This window comes from Mustelus asterias, chromosome 3 (assembly GCF_964213995.1).
Source record: "Mustelus asterias chromosome 3, sMusAst1.hap1.1, whole genome shotgun sequence".
Lineage (NCBI taxonomy): Eukaryota > Metazoa > Chordata > Chondrichthyes > Carcharhiniformes > Triakidae > Mustelus > Mustelus asterias.
In genome coordinates this window covers 91,918,212-91,939,672 of record NC_135803.1, presented here as the reverse complement: position 1 = coordinate 91,939,672, position 21,461 = coordinate 91,918,212, and the positions used below count along the sequence as shown (strand labels likewise).

At 42.3% G+C, this 21,461-nt stretch overlaps 1 protein-coding gene across 4 annotated transcripts in view; it reads right to left on the bottom strand.

Annotated features, from left to right (window-relative positions):
• rnf123 (ring finger protein 123) overlaps positions 1–21,461 on the bottom strand; it is a 406,183-nt gene that overhangs the window by 324,300 nt on the left and 60,422 nt on the right. For 2 of the 4 annotated variants that reach the window (XM_078209329.1, XM_078209331.1), the window contains exons 15-19: positions 20,214–20,287; positions 17,920–18,037; positions 17,697–17,787; positions 12,299–12,360; positions 11,170–11,241 (exon numbers count right to left, since the gene is read on the bottom strand). In XM_078209329.1, the coding sequence (XP_078065455.1) occupies positions 11,170–11,241; positions 12,299–12,360; positions 17,697–17,787; positions 17,920–18,037; positions 20,214–20,287 (417 nt within the window). Of the gene's footprint in view, positions 1–11,169; positions 11,242–12,298; positions 12,361–17,696; positions 17,788–17,919; positions 18,043–20,213; positions 20,288–21,461 lie in introns of all 4 variants that reach the window. The other 2 variants (XM_078209330.1, XM_078209332.1) reach the window with 1 other exon arrangement.

The following is a 21,461-nucleotide window of genomic DNA, read 5'->3' as shown; positions in this document are numbered from 1 at the left end:
ATTTCAAGTCTCCAATCTATCTATATCCTGTTGTATCCTCTGACAATCCCCACGCTATCAGCAACTCCACCAACCTTCGTGTCATTTGCAAACTTACTAATCAGACCACCCACATTTTCCACCAGATCATTTATATATACTACTAACAACAGAGGTCCCAGCAGATCACTGCAGAACACCACTAGCTACAGAGCTCCATTCTGAAAAACATCCTTCCACTGCTACTCTCGGTCTTCTATAACTAAGCCAGTTGTGTATTCATCTAGCCAGCCCACCCCAATTCCCATGTGATTTTAGTTTTTCATAGAAGAATCATAGAATCATAGAAACCCTACAGCGCAGAAGGAGGCCATTCGGCCCATCGAGTCTGCACCGACCACAATCCCACCCCACATATTTACCCGCTAATCCCTCTAACCTACACATCCCAGGACTCTAAGGGGCAATTTTTAACCTGGCCAATCAACCTAACCCGCACATCTTTGGACTGTGGGAGGAAACCGGAGCACCCGGAGGAAACCCACGCAGACACGAGGAGAATGTGCAAACTCCACACAGACAGTGACCCGAGCCGGGAATCGAACCCGGGACCCTGGAGCTGTGAGGCAGCAGTGCTAACCACTGTGCTACCGTGCCGCCCTATTTTTTTTTTTGTACCAGTCTGCCATGTAGAACGTTATCAAACACCTTAAAGTCCATATAGACTACATCCACAGCCTTTCCCTCAATTATCTTTGTCAACTCTTCAAAAAACTCAATCAAGTTGGTGAGACATGAACTTCGCTGTACAAAGACATGCTGCCTGTCACTAACTACTCCATTTTCTTCCATATATGCATATATCCTGTCCCTCAGTATCTTCTCCAAAAGCTTCCCCGCCACTGATGTCAGGCTCACTGGCCTATAATTTCTTGGATTATCCCTGCTTCCTTTCTCAAACAAGGGAACAATATTGGCTATTCCCCAGTCCTCTGAGACCTCACCTGTGGTCAAAGAGGATGTGAAGATATCTGCTAAGGCCCCAGCCACTTCTTCCCTTGCCTCCCGCAGTAACCTGGGATAGATCCCATCCAGTCCCGGGATCTTGTCTAACTTAATGCAATTTAGGATATCCAACACTTCCTCCTTCGATACATTGACATTCCCTAGAGTGTTCACACATCTATCCGTCATGTCCTTCGCCTTGGTGAATACTGATACAAAGCAGTCATTAAGGATCTCACCCACTTCCTGTGGCTCCACACATAACTTTCCTTCATTGTCCTCGAGTGGGCCTACTTATGCCAGATGTAGAATTGCCCTCAAATAGCCGTTCCCAATCCACATTCCACAGTTCCTGTCTAATTTGGATGTAATTGGCCCTTACCCAATTAAGCATCCTCACCAGAGGGCCACTCTTTTCCTTATCCATGACTACCTGAAATCTTATGGAATTATGGTCGCTAAGCCCAAAATGCATCGATCACCTGGCCTGGCTGATTCCCCTATACAAAGTCTAGTTTGGCCCCCTCCCTGGTTGGATTGTCAACATACTGTATGAAAAAGCCCTCCTGGACACATCTAACAAATTGCTCTCCTTCCGAGCACTTGGTTGTAAGGGAGTCCCAGTCAATATGGCAGAAGTTAAAGTCACACACCACAACTGCCCTGCTTCTTTTACACCTTTTCAGTATCTGACTATACAACTGCTCCTCTGTCTCCTGCAGGCTGTTGGGAGGTCTATAGTTCACTATAGTATAGATATAAAGGTCCAATACCTTACCTGTAATTAGTACCAAAGCTAAAAACTGCTGATATCCACCCTGTACCTACAGACAGAAACTCCCTGGCTCTCCAACCAATGCCACTTTTCATCGAACTGGTCTCACTTCATATCTCCTCAGAATCTGGTTTGGACTCGTGTCCTATGTGGTGACAACTCTGAACTAAGAACCTCAGTCAAAGCTGAAGGTGTTTGCACTTTCACACATCAAAAACGAACAGTATTAAACCAAGAGAGTTCACAAAGGGTAGTGGGTTGAGTGTCTGGGGCATTTTTGACAGGAACACCACTGTAAAATCAGCTCAGCATCAACATTTCTAAACAGCCCCTCATAATCAATAGAGGAGGATTTTCATGATATTATAGTGTACAGGAGGCCATTTACCTATTGGTGCCTGTTAGCACTCTCTCTTGTAACCCATTCCCCCAGATCCTATTACATTCCTCCCTTTCAAATACATATCAGAATATCCATTAAATTATGTTTCTTAGAAGGTGGGCTATTGCTGCGAAGCATTTCGAGAGCAATGTTCCACTGCACCACTAACAGCAGTGCCCAACTGATTCAGGCCCCTGTACAGGAACCTAGTGTGCAATCCAGGAAGCTAACAAACCTTCAAAATGTATCTGTACTGGAATGGATTTGGAGCAAGTGTTAACCATAGGCAACAAGAAGCTGCAATTTTTACATCCACCCAAACATGAAGATGCGGCCTTGAGTTAATAACTCATTTGTAAGAGATCAGCCCCAACAACGTAGCTTTTTTGAAGTGATAATGACCAGATGCTCTGTTTTTGTGAGATTGATCGAGGGATTAATACCGACCGCATCACTGGAGGCAATAACCCTGTTCTTCTTCAAAATATTGCCATGGGGTCCTTTACTTCCACCCAACTGGCAAATGAGGACTCGGTTTAACATTGCATCTGAAAGATGTCACTCTTAACACTCCACTAGAAATGTCAGCCTGACTTTTAAGCTCAAGCACTGAAGTGGAACGCGAACCCAAAACTTCGTGACTGAGAGGCAAAAGTCCTACCAACTGAGCCACGGCTGACAGATTACAGGAATTAAAAGGGGGGGCAATTATAAAACACATCTTCTTACAGGGGATGGTTAAAATGACTAATGCTCAGTCACAAACTATTTGTGAAGCAGAATCCATTACATCTTTTAAAAAGCACTTTGAGGTTTGAAGAAGAGTAATGGATATGAACAGGACAGAAATATTTGACTGGGTGATTCACATCGAGAAAGTGTTAACCATTGCTCAGAGGCATTTCTGTTTCTGAGCCAAAGGACTCCAGGACTTGAGCACAAATATCAAGGCTCATCTTTTGGATGAGCTGTTAAATTCAAGCCCCAAGTGCCCTCTTAGATGGATATAAAGGATCCCATGGCATTATTTCAAAGAACAGGAGCAGAGGTATCCCCAGTATCCTGGCCAATATCTATCTGTGTCTGGAAGAAACAGTTCTGGCCGCAGTGAATCAATCTGTGACATTTATCATTTGCAACTGGACAGACGTCCAATTAAGTTTTGCAATGCAAGCTGAAACTTGGTGTCAGGAAGTAAATTAAAAACAGAACTGTGTTCGGAATGATTGTTCCCCAAATTGTTCTCTTCATTTGCTAGTCATTAGTATTAACATTCTCATCAGAAATACATCACATTATTTTCTTTTCAATTGAACTGTGTTGCAGATGCTGTCAGAAAGACTTTGAGAAGCATCAAAATGTACTGGCTTTCTCCACCTCATTATTTATTCACTTTTTTATTTTCTACAAATGAACATATTCTTCCATAAATAAACACTATTAAGAAATCATCACTCAATGTAGGTAGGGTTTGAGGCCATCTGGGCTCAAGAACCCGATTAAACTATCAGACTGAACTAGCAGGAAGTTGCCTCCACAAAACCTTTCCAACTTGTTTCACAGGACTTTAACCTGCTGTCACTAATCCCAATTTGTAAATCTGTGACACATTACAAATTCAACAAGTTTATCTCCAATAATGAAGCAGGTTCCACAAGTTGGATTGGATGCTCTGCAGCCACATTCACAGATCTGATCAATCAGAATCAATAAAGTAGGATTTTCATAGAGGTTTGGTACATGAACCTAACCACAACCTCACCTCGGCTAAGTCAAAGCAGTGCCCAGCAAATTCTGGGCACATTCTGATCAATTGCACCCATAGCAGAAACATCATGCCTAAAATTTATTGGGCTGAATGGCCTGTTTCTGTGCTGGAACATTCAATGTCTATGTCAACATTTGAGTATAAGATTGCATGTTAATTTACAAAGGTAAGTAATCTCTTTCTTCATCTATGTGGTTCTTAGTTTTTAAACAGAAAATAGACAAAGAAAATAAGCTGTTTTTAAAAAGTGTTGCTGTCCTGTTTAATTGCAAAGAAGGAGAATCACAAGCATCTTATCCCACATACACACCTTTGATGATTTAATCTCACACACACACACAAGCACCTGGAAAGAGATGCAAAGAGAACATACACACAGACACATCCTATTTTCCTAGTTAACTAGCAGCATTGATTAAACAGACCAACTTATCGCATGGGGTTCAACATCGCCCAATAGCTCAGAGCCCCTGTTACATCATGTTGCTTCATCTACACTGGGAGAAACTCCTTACCGTAAATGTAAATTTAAGATGCAATAGAGAATGTTTAAAATATTTCATCCTTAGCCATGAGAAGTCAAGTGTGCCCTTATTTACTGCCAGAATAGACTGATGTGCCTATTCTCACCACTAGATGGTATCACGGTGTCAAATATTGTGACTCAACTCAGAAAAATACAAGTAATAGAGCAATGGTAACCATTACATCTTGGAACTACTAAACATTGATGTGTTTTCAGCAACAAGACGTTATCAGGTAAAGCAGGCATTTCACACTGAGATCTTCATACCAATAATCTGTAGATGTGCTTTAGTTGCTAGGAAGCTACAATAGTGAATTTCACACAAGGATTTCACACGCAAACGCCTCTGGAAAAGTCAGACTAGTAATAGTTTCACTCCTTCCAAACTTTGCCTGTGTATGCAGAGAGTCATTTAAGCTACTGGGGTAAAGCACCACAGCTGCAATCCCATCACCTTTCGCAGAGGGGAGGATGCCAACAACAAGCCGTGGCCTAACTCATGTTTCATACATTTTATACAGCTCTAACTTAACCATAGAATATTGTGGAGCACAGAGCAATCAGAGACCAGGAATTCAAAGCAGAGGGTGATAAAGGTGCTTAGTTCCTTTTTTTTAAAAAATCGCCAGTAGCTGGTACATAGGGCTAAGAAACTGTGGGGCGATTCTCCCAGCCCACTGCATTGCTCTAGCAGTGAAGCAGGCCAGGAGACTCAAGCGGAGGCTCAGCCTCCCCACTTCTTCAACACTACCTGTCCCTCTGCATATCTTTGTATCATCTGCAAATTTAGCAACCATGCCCTCAGTTCCATCTTCCAGATCATCAATATATATATAGCGAAAAGTTGTGGTCCCAACAATGACCTCTGTGGAACACCACAAGTCACTGATTGTCATTCTGAAAAGGACCCCCTTATCCCCACTCTCTGCCTTCTATCCATGCCAGTACCTTGTCTCTAACACCACTGGCTCTTAGCTTATTTAGCAGCCTCCTGTAAGGCACCTTGTCAAAGGTTTTCTGGAAATCCAAATAAATCATGTCCACAGGCTCTCCTTCGTCTAACTTCTTTGTTACCTTCTCAAAGAATTCTAACAGATTTGTCAGCCATGACCTCCCTTCGATGAAGCCATGCTGACTCAGTCCTATTTTACCACGTACTTCCAAGTACTCCACAATTTCATTCTTAATAATGGATTCCAAGATTTTACCCACCACCGAGGTCAGGCTAACTGGCCTATAATTTCCCATCTTCTGCCTCCCTCCCTTCTTAAATAGGAGTCATGGAGGAATGTCAGACTTTGAGCAAAGATATGAGATACTTACTACTTGTGTGGATGGGAATAAAGGGCTGCAGGGTGGATGAGCAAACTAGCCATAGCACCATGCTACAAGACACTGTTTAAAAGGGGAGAATGAAAAGGAATATGGTTGTCACAGGACAGAATAGTTCATTTGTAACACCATAAGACATAGGAGCATAAGTAGGCCATTTGGCCCATCCCATCGAATCTGCTCCACCATTCAATGAGATCATGACCAATCTGATGTAATCCTCAACTCCACTTCCCGCCTTATCCCCATAACCTTTGATGCCCTTACTAATTAAAAATCTGTATCTCAACCTTGGAACATCCTTAACGACCCACCTCTACAGCCCTCTGCGGTAAAGGATTCCACAGATTCACTACCCTCAGAAAAAATTCCTTCCATTTCTGTTTTAAATGGGCGATGCCTTACTCTGAGATTATGCCCTCTGGTTCTAGGCTCTCCAACAAGAGGAAACAACCGCTCAGTATCGACTCTGTCAAGCCCCCTGCGAATCCTATACGTCTCAATAAGATCGCCTCTCATTTATCTAAACTCTAATGAGTACAGACCCAACTTACTCAACCTATCCTCATAAGAAAATCCCTTCATAACCGAGATGAACCTTCTTTGGACTGCCTCCAATGCCAATATATTTTTCCTTAGATAAGGGGACCAAAACTGTCCATAGTATTACACCTGTGGTCTAACTAGTGCCTTGTACAGTTTTTAGCAAAACTTCCCAATTTTTATACTCCATTCCATTTGAACTACAGGCCAACATTCCAGTTGCCTTCCCAATTACCCACTGAACTTGCACGCTAGCTTTTTGTGATTTATGCACGAGGACCCCCAAATCTCCCTGTGCTACAGTTTCCTGCTGTCCTTATGCATTGAAATAATATTGAGCTCCTTTGTTCCGCCTACCAAAGTGCATAACTATGGACTGTAATCCTAACCTCATCTACTTTCAAAGATACTAAACTCCTTATTACTTCCTTTCTCACTGTATTTATGACATCCAATATTTTACATTTCTCTTGAACTAGAACATCTGCAACACTCCTCCCCCTTTGGTGATGACAGATACAAAATATTCATTTGAATCCTTGCCCAAATTTTCCAGCTCCACAAACACTTTTTGATCTCTAATAAGACAATGTTTTCTATCGTTATTCTCCGGTGCTTTGAGCATGATTTTATCAAAAAAAATTTCATGTCCTCTCTCCGCTTTCCTAATTTCTTCCAATTTCACATCCACACTTTATACACTCTTTCTGCAGTACAAGAGAGAAGGCTGAAGAGATCGACCTTTGGGCTCTCTGGGACTCAGGACAGGGGAATTTGTGCTCTCTTGAAGCACAGAGGAGAAGAGCTTCAGAAGAGGAATGATCTTTCCAAGGAAGACTGTCACAGCTGTATCATCCACTGCTGTATTGATGATTGAAAATGCATTAAAGATTCGAGATTTTACTGATGACAAAAGAAAAATGACTAAGTTCCTGCCTCCAATGCCAGAATATCTGGCGGCACGGTAGCACAGTAGTTAGCTTCACAGCGCCAGGGACCTGGGTTCGATTCCCGGCTTGGATCACTGTCTGGGTGGAGTTTGCACGTTTCCCCCGTGTCTGCGTGGGTTTCCTCCGGGTGCTCCGGTTTCCAGCCACATTCCGAAAGACATGCTGATTAGGTGCATTGACCCGAACAGGCGCCGGACTGTGGTGACAAGGGGAATTTCACAGTAACTTCATTTCAGTGTTAATGTAAGGCTTACTTGTGCTAATAAACTTTAAAAAAATATATCTTTCTTTAGATAAAGGGGACCAAAACTGTTCACAGAGTTCCAACTAGTGCCTTGTATGGTTTTAGCTAGCCTTCCCTATTTTTATACTCCATTCCATTTGAAATAAAGGCCAACATTCCATGTCTTCGGAGAACATTATCTGCTCCTGGACTTTCCTTTTTGCGAAGGCCAGATGCTGCTCAGTATCAGAAAAAAATGGTTATTCCAAAACTCCTAATGCTGGCATTTGTATGTGTCCTGAAGGCAGTCAAATTGGTGTGACAGGGGCAGGTACTGCTCACCGCGTAAGGTCATCGTTATTTCTCTCACGCATTCCTCCTCTTTCCCCTGTTTTTACCGGCTGCTTTCAAAGCTTTCTTTACTCTGTGGTTCCTTCAATAACACCAATATGTTTTTTTACATTTATCTCTCTCCACCATAGAATCAGAGATGTTCTGGGATCGTCTTTATATGGACTCAGTGTGGGACTTGGTTTGTGGACAGACTGTAGACATACTCTGGCATCTGGTTAATAGTTTTTTTATTGGTACTACATTGCAGAGTAGGTACGTTGCTCCCAAGCATGATTCCAATTTCTCTCGAGTCTAACATATGACTGACTGGTGCTGGTGGTACATCATCTATGTGATATATTAGCGTATCTCATCTATTAACCCTTCACACAGACCCAAACATCTGATGCAAGCTTTCCTTTTCACCTTATCCTACCTTGTATGATATGATGAAGGATAGTACCGGAGCCAATCTTTACACATTTTTGTATTTATTTAGAATTACCATTCCAGGCATTCACCGCCACAGCTTCAGTCTGTGTATTTACAGTGACTTAAGTGAATCCAGACAATGCATATAATTAAACGCAGTTCATATACAATTATTACTGCATACTCCTTGTCATCCAAGGGGCTCTGGATTTGGGAGTACCACTCTGTTTCTTTGTGGAACCATATTTGTCCTGAACTTTCACTATCTCATAGAATCCCTACAGTACAGAAGGAGGCCATTTGACCCATTGAGTCTGCACGGACCACAATCCCACCCAGACCCTATTCCCGCAACCCCACATATTTACCCTGCTAATCTCCTGATCAATTTAGATCAATTTAGCATGACCAATCAACCTAACCTGCACATCTTTGGACTCCTCTCTTCCTGCCTTTCACTGCTCTGTTATTGATTTGCCTTCTGTAGCAATTTCCAGTCCACCAATGTTAAATCAAATTGTAACTTAGTAAAATTGATCTTTCCCCAATTGAATAAGCTTTACTCCTGGTCTTGGTCCTTTTCTATTACTATCCTAACTGAGCTATGATCACCACCAATATGCTCTCCCAGTGATATTCCTTCCACCTGCCCAACTTCACTCCTTAAAGCCAAGTCCAAAACTGATCCCTCTCTTGTCGAGGTTGCCATACTTTGTTTCAAATGAAATTTTCCTGAATGCATTTTAAGAATTCTGCGCGCTCAATACCTTTTAAACTGATTCAAACCAGTTAATATTACAGTATTTTTTGGAATCTGCTAAAATGATTGCCCTATTTTTAAATCTCGGCAATTTGTTTACATGTTTCTCCCGCCGCCTGTTGAGGGTCTTTGGTATATACTCAGCAGTGTCATTGCCTCTTTCTTTGTTCTTCAGTTCAACTCATCTGATGTCATTTGTTGATCCTTCTAGAATATCATCTCTCCTCAAAAGGTGCAATTTTTTTAACCAGCATTGCTAACTTTTTTAATCCCCTTTCTATTTTGTTCAAAAATCCTATAAATCAGGAAATGATTAGCTGTGATTCCTGCTATTCTTTGAGTCTAATTGCAGTAACAGCAATTATATATTTTCGAGTTATCAGCCCATCTGCCTTATTCACTAAACTTCTTGCATTGAAATATATATCATTTTGTACAGCCAAACTCCTTTATTTCCTCTGCATCTCACTCTCGCTTACTGATTTTCTGCTTTTCATTTCCAGTTTTGCTTTCTCCCTTCTGAATCAATGCTCAGGTCCCCATCGTCCTGCCAAGTTAGTTTAAGCCTTCCTTGAAAGCACTCGCAAATGTTCCTACTTTGATATTGGTTCCTGCCCTGTTGAGTGCAATCTGTTCAACTAGTGCAGGTCCAACCTCTCCCAAGACCTATCCCAATGCCCCAGGAATCAAAGCCCTCTTTTTCTGCGCTATCTCTCCAGCCACACATACAGGAGGAGGAGGAGGATAGTGCAGATCAATCGCACATAGCACTGACATAATCCTCTCATCACTGCACCTTTGAGGTCCTGCTCAGTAATTTCTTTCCTCGTGCCCGAAAATCTACCTACAGGACCTCATCTTTCTTTCTACCTATGGCATTGGTACCAATATGGCCCACATATGGCTATTCACCCTCACCCCCTCGGAATGCTCTGCAGCTGCTCAGTGACATCCTTTATCCTGGCATCAGGGAGGCAATCTACCATACACAAATCGCGTCTGCAAACACAGAAACACCTGTCTGCTCCACTAACTATTGAATCCTGTGTGACTATACTGCTTCTTAATCCTCCCCCCCAGCCATCATATGTACAGCTGAGCCATCCACAAGGAACTGAAGACAATGGTTTCTGTCTTCCCACTGTTTACTTGGGGAAATCTTTGTTCGTCCAATACTGAGTGTTGGAAAAGCAACTTAACAAATTTGAAGCAGTGGAATGGATCAAATAAGCTGGTGGATTTGGAAATTGATGTGTTTTTGGCTGATGTCCCTGAAGGTCAGCATAAAAATGACCAATAGGAGGCAGTCAAGGAAATCCTAAATTTTGTTATGACCTGATTAGGGACCAGGAACTTTTGTTTTAAAGTTGACAAACTTAGAAATCTGTTACTTACTAAGGAGAATAAAGCCAAAAGATTCCATGGTTCTAAACAAACAGGAGAATTTTTACTATACAAAAGTCATCAAACAAGTAACACTATCTACCTTACACTCTAATATCCAGAGTTAACATGACGTAAACATGAATTAACAGTCAAACTGTGGGACAAATACAGCACAAGCTGCACATTAAAAGGCAGACACAATCATGACCAGTCCCCCAAATTTGCTCAGCAACTCACCCTAGCGTCAGTGAGTCACAAAAATTCTTTAAAGCCCTATCTGCCTCCCTAGAGGTTTCAGCTTCTCCCTTTCGTGGAAAAGGCTTTTATTTCCCCTCAACAGCCACTCTAACTCAGATAGCACCAATCTCCTCCAATCTCTTCCCTCGAGTCCCACTGAATTCCTGAGGCTGCAGCCCAGCATCTAATTACCAGCATCATATCAGCTCTCTAGTTACCCTGAGCAGAACACCATTGATCCTGAATTTTCCTTTGTCCCAATGGCCACCTTCTTAGAATCACAGAATCTCTACAGTGCAGGAGGTGGCCATTCGGCCCATCGAGTCTGCACTGACTGTCCGAAAGGGCATCTTTCCCAGGACCCCACTCAACCTATCCCCATAAACCCTATGCATTTACTATGGCCAATCTAGTCACCTTAGGGTTAACTCCCCACAGATGCAAAATTAATACAGACAAAAAAAATACTGTTTTTCCCTTACACAATATTAATTTGTAACATCACAGTGTTCTATTAGGGCTCATCATAAATACTCACCCCTCGATTGCTGGCATTCTCCTGTAAAAATTTTCTAAACTTATTGAGGAAAATGTATCTGGATGCCTCGCTCTGAAATGATAAGGTTTAAACATTTTACTGTGTTGAACTAAACTTCACAGTAACAAACCAATTGGCCACAGTCTCAATTTGCAACTAAATAGAAGTTCAAATTCCTGCCCTTGAGAACTTTACACTGTGTTGAACTAAACTTCACAGTAACAAACCAATTGGCCACAGTCTCAGTTTGCAACTAAATAGAAGTTCAAATTCCTGCCCTCGAGAACTCTACTAATTCCCCTGCAGGCAAATTTCAGTGGACCCAGCTTCAGATTCCATCACCAATGCTACCCATTTGTACCTCAACAATATTAACTGTATCCGCTCACCAGTGCAGAAAGCCGAGGGGCATGGGCAGCAGGAGAGAGGCACATATGTTCCCTGTTGAGGCAATCTCAAATAAAAATGCTACAGGCTAAAAATTTAGATCCAGGCCCATTCAGGAGTGAAATTATGAAGCTAATGGTTTTATAAATATATGAAAGCTTTGAATTAAAAGGATTAACTGAAATTTTCAAGATTGACTACAATAGGTGTGTGAAACAACAGACATGAAATACAGGTAGATAAATAGCTTCAAAGGTACAGATCAACCTTAATCTAACAGATTGACAGAGCAGGCTCAAGGAGCTGAATGCACCACTCCTGTTCAACAATAAATGCAAATAGCCAATTCAATCATGTTAGTGACGCTGAGTCACATGGGAATACAGACAGTGGATGGTAAATTTGACAGCAAATACAGGCAGCAAGCTCTGAGTTGCAGGTTTGTCTTCAGGTAGTGGGTTGTTTGCCTGCATAAAAAGAGCATTGGCAGGCAAGGGTTAAGTGAATTAACGAGAGGTCATCCAAAACTGAAGAACAAACCTGAACTGTCAGCAAAGTCATGAACTAAATTACTGCTGTGTCTCTACAATGTGCATCTCCACACACAACACCCTTTAGACAACAGTCAGCTAGCAACGATTAACTGCTACTGTTCCTGGTGCATGATTTATGTTCATTTAAGGAGTGTGTTTTGAGGCAGTCCCTGCAGATTGTATGTTTCCTGAGAACAGCCATCACTCACCGAACCCTTGTCTTTGTTGCTGAGAAATAATTTCAGGATCTGAACCTGTAGCTCTTCCACAACTGCAAAACAAAATCAAAACATATCATCAATGGGCGTTCTGTATTGCCTGTGCCCATCAATGCACACTTCAGAACATGTTCAGTGGTAACATTTCTCATCATTAACAATTATACACATCAAACTTCCATATGCTGCTGGTACTGTCCAATCTACCATCAAGTAATACAAATTCAAAGCTCCCACATTTGATTTGGAGTTAACATTTCTGTCAGGCCAGAGAAACAGATGGGTTGTAGAAACCTAAATATGGACAAGATCACTATGATGTAGCAGGGACATGACCAGTGGAGTGGTCTCCTCTACATTTCTATGAGTTCTATGATTCGGTACCCTTATGCGGTCAAACCAGAATGGTTTTTTTAAGTCATTAATTTATTTCTGTTATGATTAGTCATCCACTAAATATGGCAAGGTAACATGGGGGGCATCTTATTTCAGGAAGGCCATCCTGAAAACTTCTCAGCTCCTGTGCAGAAAATGTCATCAATTGAAGGAGCTCCAACTCCAAGTTTCAGAGCCTGAGCAACAGCTGCAGTCACTGCAATGCATCCACAAAGCTAGGAGTTAGAGATAGTACATTTCTAGGGATGGTCACCCCACAGCTTAAGGGTATGCAAGCAGAGGGGGAAAAGCTGACCACCTGACAACCAAGCAGGGTCAGGCAGATAACACAGGGGTGTGCATCTCACTCTACAACCAGTACTCAAGAGGGTAATGGCCAGATCCAAGATCACAGCACCATGAGTGACTCAGCTGTGGAGGGGGGCCTGGGTGTAAAGCAATAGCAATAGAAGATTTAATTAATGATTCATTTGGTGTAAAAGGTATAGAAAGCGTAGAATTCTTAAACCATGGCAAGAAGTCTCACAACACCAGGTTAAGGTCCAACAGGTTTATTTGGTAGCATGAGCTTTCAGCGTGCTGCCCCCTCATCAGGTGAGTGGGCAGAGCTCCGAAAGCTCAAGCTACCAAGTAAACCTGTTGGACTTTAACCTGGTGTTGTGTGACTTCTTACTGTGCCTACCCCAGTTCAATGCCGGCATCTCCACATCTTAAACCATGCTAAGAGGAACTTTTTTAGCCAGTATATAGCAAGTCCAACAAGAGAAGGGGAAGTTCTGAACTTAGTTTTAGCAGATGAAGCAGGTATCAGTGGAAGAGCATTTTAACGGCCATGGTCCAATTCAATTAGATTGAGAACCTGTTCTGGAAAAGGATAAAGATCTACTAAGAATAAAAGTTTTAAATTGGGGAAGGCCCATTTTACTGAGCTGTGATGCAATTTGGTTAAAGTGAACTGGAAATAACTACTTGAAGGCAAATCAGTGTCAGAGCAGTGAGAGGCATTCAAAACAACAAAGATGGTTTCTAGCAAATGTGTTCCCGCAAAGAAAAAGGGTGGGACTTCCAAATCTAGACCCACCTGGATGTCAATGAACATAGTGAGAAGAATATTAAAAAAACAGAAAGCTTTGTCAGATGTCAAAAACTCAACTGCGCAGATAGCCAGGAGAGGTGTAGCAAGTGAAGGGGTGAAATTAAAGAAACTTAGGAAAGCAAAGAAAAATACTGGCAAGCTACATGAAGAAAAACCCGATGATGTATTATAAGCACAGAGAGTCTGAAAATAACTAAGGAATAAATCATGTTCATGATAAACTAAAAGGGTCATCTAAGGAAGAACACCAGAGCATAATCTTTGATGAATGCTTTGCATCTGGTCCCACAAAAGAGGTGGACAAAGTAGAGGAGGAGTGAGAGAAACATTGACTGGGATGAACATTGTGAAAGAGTAATTAATGTGTTTAGCATCATTGAAAGGAGGTAAACTGCCAGGCCCAGATGAAATATATTCCAGGCTGCTCAGGGAAGCAAGGTGAGAAAAAAAAATCTGACAATCGTGAACTAATAATCTGTGGCTACAGGCGTGATACCGGAGGATGGCTAATGTTGTTCCATTGTTTAAAAAGGGAGGAAGGAATAGAATGAGCAATTACAGGCCAGTCATCCTAACCCCAGTGGTGGACGAATGGTTGGGAAAAAAAAATCTGCCAGTATAAATTATCATTTAGAATGCCATCTCAGCCTCTTGCAGTGGTCCCCAGCATCTCAGATGCCAGTCTTCAGCCAATCCAATACACTCCACGTGATATCAAGAAACGGTTAGAGGCACTGGATACTGCAAAGGCAATGGGCCCTAATAACATTCCGGCAATAGTACTGAAGACTTGTCCTCTAGAACTTGCTGCTCCCCTAACCAATCTCTTCCAGTACAATTACAACACCGGCATCTACTCAACAATGTGGAAAATTGCCCAAGTATATCCTGTACACAAAAAGCAGGACAAATCCAACTCAGCCAATTACCGCCCAGTCTACTCTTAATCATCATTACAGTAATGGAAGGGGTCATCGACAGTGCTATCAAGCAGCACCTGCTCAGCAATAACTTACTCAGTGGCGCCCAATTTGGCTTTCATCAGGGTCACACAGCTCCTGACCTCATTGGTTCAAACATGGACGAAAGAGCTGGATTCCAGAGGTGAGGTGAGAGTGACAGTCCTTGACATCAAAGCCGCATTCGACTGAGTGCGGCATCAAGGAGCCCTAGCAAAACTGGAATCAATGGGTATCAGGGGGCAAACACTCTGCTGGTTGAAGTCATAGCTGGTACAAAGGAAGATGGTTGTGGTTGTGCAGGGTCAGTCATCTCAGCACCAGGACATCTTTGTAGGAGGCCCAACCATCTTCAGCTGATTCTTCAATGACCTTCCCTCCGTCATAAGGTCAGATGTCGGGATGTTCGCCGATGATTGCACAATGTTCACGACTCCTCAGATACTGAAGCAGTCCACGTTCAAATGCAACAGGATCTGGATAATATCCAGCCTTGGGCTGACGAGTGGCAAGTAACGTTTACGCCACACAAATGCCAGGCAATGACCATCACCAATAAGAGGCACTCTAACCACCGCCCCTTGACATTTAATGGTGGTACCATCACTGAATCCCCCACTGTCAACATCCTTGGGGTTACCATTCACCAGAAACTCAACTGGACTCGCCACATAAACACAGTGGCTACAAGAGCAGGTCAGAGGCTAGGAATACTCACCTCCTGACTCCCCAAAGCCTGTCCACCATCTACAAGGCACAAGTCAGGAGTGTGATGGAATACTCCCCACTTTCCTGGATGGGTGCAGCTCCAACAACTCTCAAGAAGCTTGCAACCATCCACGACAAAGCAGCTCGCTTGATTGGCTACACACCCACAAACATCCACTCCCTCCACCACCGACACTCTGAAACAACAGTGTGTACTATCTACATAATGCATTGCTGCAATTCACCAAAGATCCTTAGACAGCACCTTTCAAACCCACTTCCATCTCAAAGGTCAAGGGCAGCAGATACATGGAAACACCACCACTTGCAAGCTCCCCTCCAAGCCACTCACCGTCCTATCTTGGAAATATATTGCCGCTCCTTCACAGTCGATGGGTCAAAATCCTGGAATTCCCTCTCTAACGGCATTGTGGGTCAACCCACAGAACGTGGACTGCAGCGATTCAAGGAGGCAGCTCACCAGCACTTTCTCAAGGACAACTAGGGATGGGCAATCAATGCTGGCAATGCTGTCCCAAAGGTAGGGGAGTCTAAAACTAGAGGGCATAGGTTTAAGGCGAGAGATACAAAAGTGTCTAGAGGGGCAATTTTTTCACACAGAGGGTAGCGAGTGTCTGGAACAAGCTGCCAGAGGTAGTAGTAGAGGCGGGTACAATTTTGTCTTTTAAAAAGCATTTAGACAGTTGCATGGGTACGATGGGTATAGAGGGATATGGGCCAAATGTGGGCAATTGGGATTCGCTTAGGGGTTTTTAAAAAAAAAGGGCGACATGGACAAGTTGGGCCGAAGAGCCTGTTTCCATGCTGTAAACCTCTGACTATGACTCTAAGTCATCCACTCCTGGAAAGGGAAAGGATGGACCCTGGATGAGACAGTTGTGTAGTCCACCAGGGTGGAATAGCCCGCCGCAGCAACTGTGTATGTCCATGCATAAAGGCTGGGCATTGGGGAGAGGCGCCACGGGACAAAGAGTGCCCATGGAACTAAACAAGAAAGAAAACTATATGAGGAAGAAAATAGAGGGAAAAATTAAAAACACAAGCAGGTGCCTGGGAACACCAAATTTCCCTCCAAATTGTACACCATCCTAAGTTGAAGCCATATCACCGTCACTGGGTCAACATCCTGGAACTCCCTAACAGCAATGTGGGTGTACCTACAATACATACTACAGTGGTTCAAAAGGGGTCTCATCACCACCTTTTCAAGGGCAATCAGGGATGGGCAGTAACTGGGTGTGCCAGCAACACCCACATCCTATGAACAAATAAAGAAAACTTATCTTTATAAACAACTGCCGCTCAATTATGTCTTGCAGTCAGTCAACTGCTATTGGCTCATTGACAGGTGAATTTGATTCTACCTTTGTGTGCACTTTCCAGCACTGGATAGGAACCAGGAATCCGAAAAGAAACTGGAGTTCAGTTGTGTAGCCTCCCTACAACAACCCTGACAGAATACATCGTGGGCCATCAATAAAATCTTGTAACCTTTAACCTCTAGATCATCAGCAGAGCCCTTTAACCTCGAGACCATCAATGAAGCCCTGTGACCATTACCCATCATAGAGGCTAGAAATTAAAAGTGAAAAGTAATGAGCAACTGCTGTCTACAAAGATAAGTACAGGTGAGGGAGGATATCTAACTCATCCATCTTAATAGCTCCCCCAACACTTCAATATGTTTTGGGCATTCACTGCCAAGGTCCCCACATGAAGAATACACTCAGAGGTACTGACATTCATGGAACTGTCCTCAACACCTTTGGTAGATTGAGAAATGATTTTTAAAAATGCAGGAAAAAAATAAACTCTCTAGGCAGGTTGCATTGTCAGTGATAGAAGCAATAGAAAACCCTTTACAGATGTCCTCAAAGCATCCGTGAAGATATCAAACATCCCCACGAACTCATGGGAGTCCCTGGCTTATGACCAACCAAAATAGAGAAGATTCACCCAGGAAGGCACCGAACACATCGAGATTTTTTCCAAAATGCACAAAGGCTAAGTCAAGGCAGAGCGAGCATACAAACTTCCAAATAACTCTTCCGACTAACCCTCCACCTAATCTGCATGTGACAGAGTCTCAGACTGCACACTGATTGGTCTTATCAGTGATCTCAGAACCCATCAGTCCCGAGGGACTGTCTAAGAAATTCCAAGTGCACTGTGGAAATTACTCCATCTTTAACATTCTTCACGTGCTTACCCTCAATACGTTTCTTTAATCGCTGACAGCCACGCTCATAGGCCCGACGTCTCAGCCTCTCCTCAGCACTTTCCTCCTTCACCTCCTTGCCCTGGAAGAAGAAAGTGAGGATACCTTCTCTTAAAATTAGGCAAACCATTTGGAAACTTTTCACCCAAACTGAACCTATTCAAAGAGAGTTTGTTCACCGGCAAAGTGCAAAACACAGAACAAAGGATCTCACCTCCTTATCAAACCTGGTTGGCCACCAAGTGGTGGGAATAAGTTCCTCTAACCCTGCTTCCTCCACTCGAAGAGGAGTCTTAATGAAAAAAAACACCACTGATCTCAGCACATCAAATGTAAGCTTGAGTTAAGGGCCAATGGGACGCCAGTTCTTAAGAGAAACAAGAAGTTATCATACCAAGTTGTCCTCCCTTCAACCCCTTCCAATCTCTAAACTCTACACCTCTTCTCTGTGCTAACCCATTTCATCTGCTCCTTTCAAACCTCAGTCAGAAAAAGAGAACACTTCAGGCTGGCTGACAACCTTGACCTCTGTGGCCTTTGGTACATGAGAATGAAAATGTCAGAAATACCAATCATTGAGGAGGAGGTTCTTTTATAGAGGTCAACACAACTTCAAGCTCAAGTGAAATTTATTAGACAAGCATTTTCCATTTGGCAGTTTACCTGTTGCATTAAGCATCACCGAGTGTCGGGTGTCAATGAGTGTTACTAAGTGTTAATCAGTGCTACTAAGTGTTAATAAACATTAAAGTACAGAGACAGGTTTTAAGGGAGGACAACAGAGGCTAAGCAATCATTTTCAAAAATAAATCAGATACAAACAAATACAAATCAGATACAAACGCAAAGATTTGTCAAACAAGTGTATTATAACCAATCCCATTAGAGGTTATATTTGAAAACGCTTAACCCCCAATGTCACATGGATATATGGATCAGACAGGTGATCAATTACAGCTATTCAAAAAACATGCCACAATATTTCTTCCTAGTCACTGAAGCTGGCTTTACTCTTTCTGTACTTTGGCAAAATTAAAGAAACCATTAACAAGGTATATTGTGTTTTTGTCAGTCGCATGCTGTACTGAGAGTTTTAAAGATACAATCACACTGTGCTCCATTCTTTTGGGGTAAAATCCTGACTAAGTAGCTGAAACTGATACATAATGTCACTAACAATAATCCTCCATTCTATCACTGACTTTCATTCAATGTTCACTCATTGATAGAAGCAATATTTCTAATATCCTTTTGAATGTGGCTTCTTCCTCAAAACTTCCGTGTATTTAGTGATCAGCAGTTTGCGGTGGTTCATTGGCATTAATGTTGAAGATTTTATGGAATGGTAGTGAATAACTTTTCACTTACCTTCCATGGCATGCCCAGCTTTCTCAATTACTGTTATGGGGTCACAGGGTGAACAAAGAACAAAGAAAATTACAGCACAGGAACAGGCCCTTCGGCCCTCCAAGCCTGCACCGACAATGCTACCTGACTTAACTAAAATCCCTACGCTTCCGGGGACCATATCCCTCTATTCATGTACTTGTCAAGACGCCCCTTAAAAGTCACTACCATATCCGCTTCCACTACCTCCCCCAGCAAGGAGTTCCAGGCACCCACCACTCTGTAAAAAAATCTGCCTTGTACATCTCTTTTAACACTTGCCCCTCGCACCTTAAACCTATGCCCCCTAGTAATTGACTCTTCCACCCTGGGAAAAAGCTTCTGATTATCCACTCTGTCTATGCCTCTCATAATCTTGTAGACTTCTATCAGGTCTCCCCTCAACCACCGTCGCTCCAGTGAGAACAAACCAAGTTTCTCCAACCTCTCCTCATAGCTAATGCCCTCCATACCAGGCAACATCCTGGTAAGTCTTTTCTGTACCCTCTCCAAAGCCTCCACATCCTTCTGGTAGTGTAGCGACCAGAATTGAACAATATATTCCAAGTGTGGCCTCACTAAGGTTCTATAAAGCGTCAACATGACTTGCCAATTTTTAAACTCAATACCCCGGCTGATGAAGGCAAGCATGCCGTATGCCTTCTTGACTACCTTCTCCACCTGCATTGTCACTTTCAGTGACCTGTGTACCTGTACACCCAGATCCCTTTGCCTATCAATACTCCTAAGGGTTCTGCCATTTACTGTATATTTCCTATCTGTATTAGACAGATAGGGTGGTACAGCAATCCACTCAACCTACCCAGATTTAATTGACTCAGATCTAAAAACCATCATGATCACCTCATTGGGGAAGAGCCGAGCACGTCCCAAAAACACAGATGGAAATTTTGAGACAATGACAGAATACTGTTATTATGTTCCAGCAGCTATTTAACACAATGGCACGAGCAAAACCTTTGGATTGGATATTGATCTGCCTGCTCAACAAGAAAACAGTGGATAGAACATCTGAAACAAGGGGTCTTTATTTCGTATTTTTGCTGTGCAAACAGTTGAGCAGAATAAAACAGACGAGTGCAGGCGAATTTAAAAGGATATAATACATTGTTGAGCAGATATTTCCTGGTTTTTTCATGCTTCAGAATAGCTATGCTAAGGCGCAAATAGTGGATCTGCAAAGAGACACAAAAATCAACTGTTAGCACACTGAAATTTGATTCATAAAATGAAATTGTGACCCAACTTCTCGGTGCCAGTTCTCAGAGTTATCCACTTAGTTCCATTTCTCTGACTTTTATCCATCATCTTTTTTTTGTTTATATTAATGAATTTCTCTTCTAAAAGTCAAGAAGCCTCTAATTTGCACTATTTCAGGTAACATATTCACCACCTAATGGCCATACATCATCAATAGTTCTAACCTCAGCCTTTCATTGCTGATTCATTGATCCACACAAAGATTTTTTTCCTTTGCACCATACAAAATCCTTCATAATTTTGAATAGCTCAATTAGATCTCCTTTTAATCATACCTGATCTATTGAAAATGAGCCCCAGTTTCTCCTCCTAGCTGAAGCCAAGGAAGTTAAGGATGGTATCAAATTGAGTGAAAAAGGTGAACAATGCTGTGAAGATTAGTGTTAGACCAGAGATTAGGAAATATTATAGCATAAGATGACTAAAACGAGAAATTAGAATACGAGAGCAAACTAGCAATAAATATGAAAGAAAGTAAAATCTTCTATAAGTATATAAAAAGGACAAGAGCAGCTAAAGTGAATATTGGCTGTTAGAGAGCGAAACTGGGGAATTTATAGTGGGGAAAATGAGGAAAGACAGAGACGTGGAACAAGACATTTGCCTTCACAGTAGAAGATGCAGAAAACAACACAAGAATAGTAGAAAAGCAGAGGGGAAAAGGAAGGAGCTTAAAACAACACAACTAGAGCAAACGTACTGGAAAAACTATTGGGACAAGTCCCCTGGACCTGATGGCCTGCATCATTGGCTTTTAAAAGAAATGGCTGCAACAATAATGGATACATTGATTGTAATCTTCCAAAATTTCTTAAATTCTGGAAAGATCCCAGAGGATTGAAAAACCGCAAATATAACACCTCTGTTCAACGAAGGGGACAAGAAACAGGAAACTACAGATCAGTTAGCCTAACATGTCAATCCAGTATTAAGGATGTAGTAGCAGGGCATTTAAAATAATGTATCATAATACAATCAGGCAAAGTCAACATGGTTTTGTGAAGGTGAAATTGTGTCTGACAAATTTATTTGAGTTCTCTGGGGACATAAGAAGCAGGATGTATGAAGGGGAACGAGGAGATGGAATGC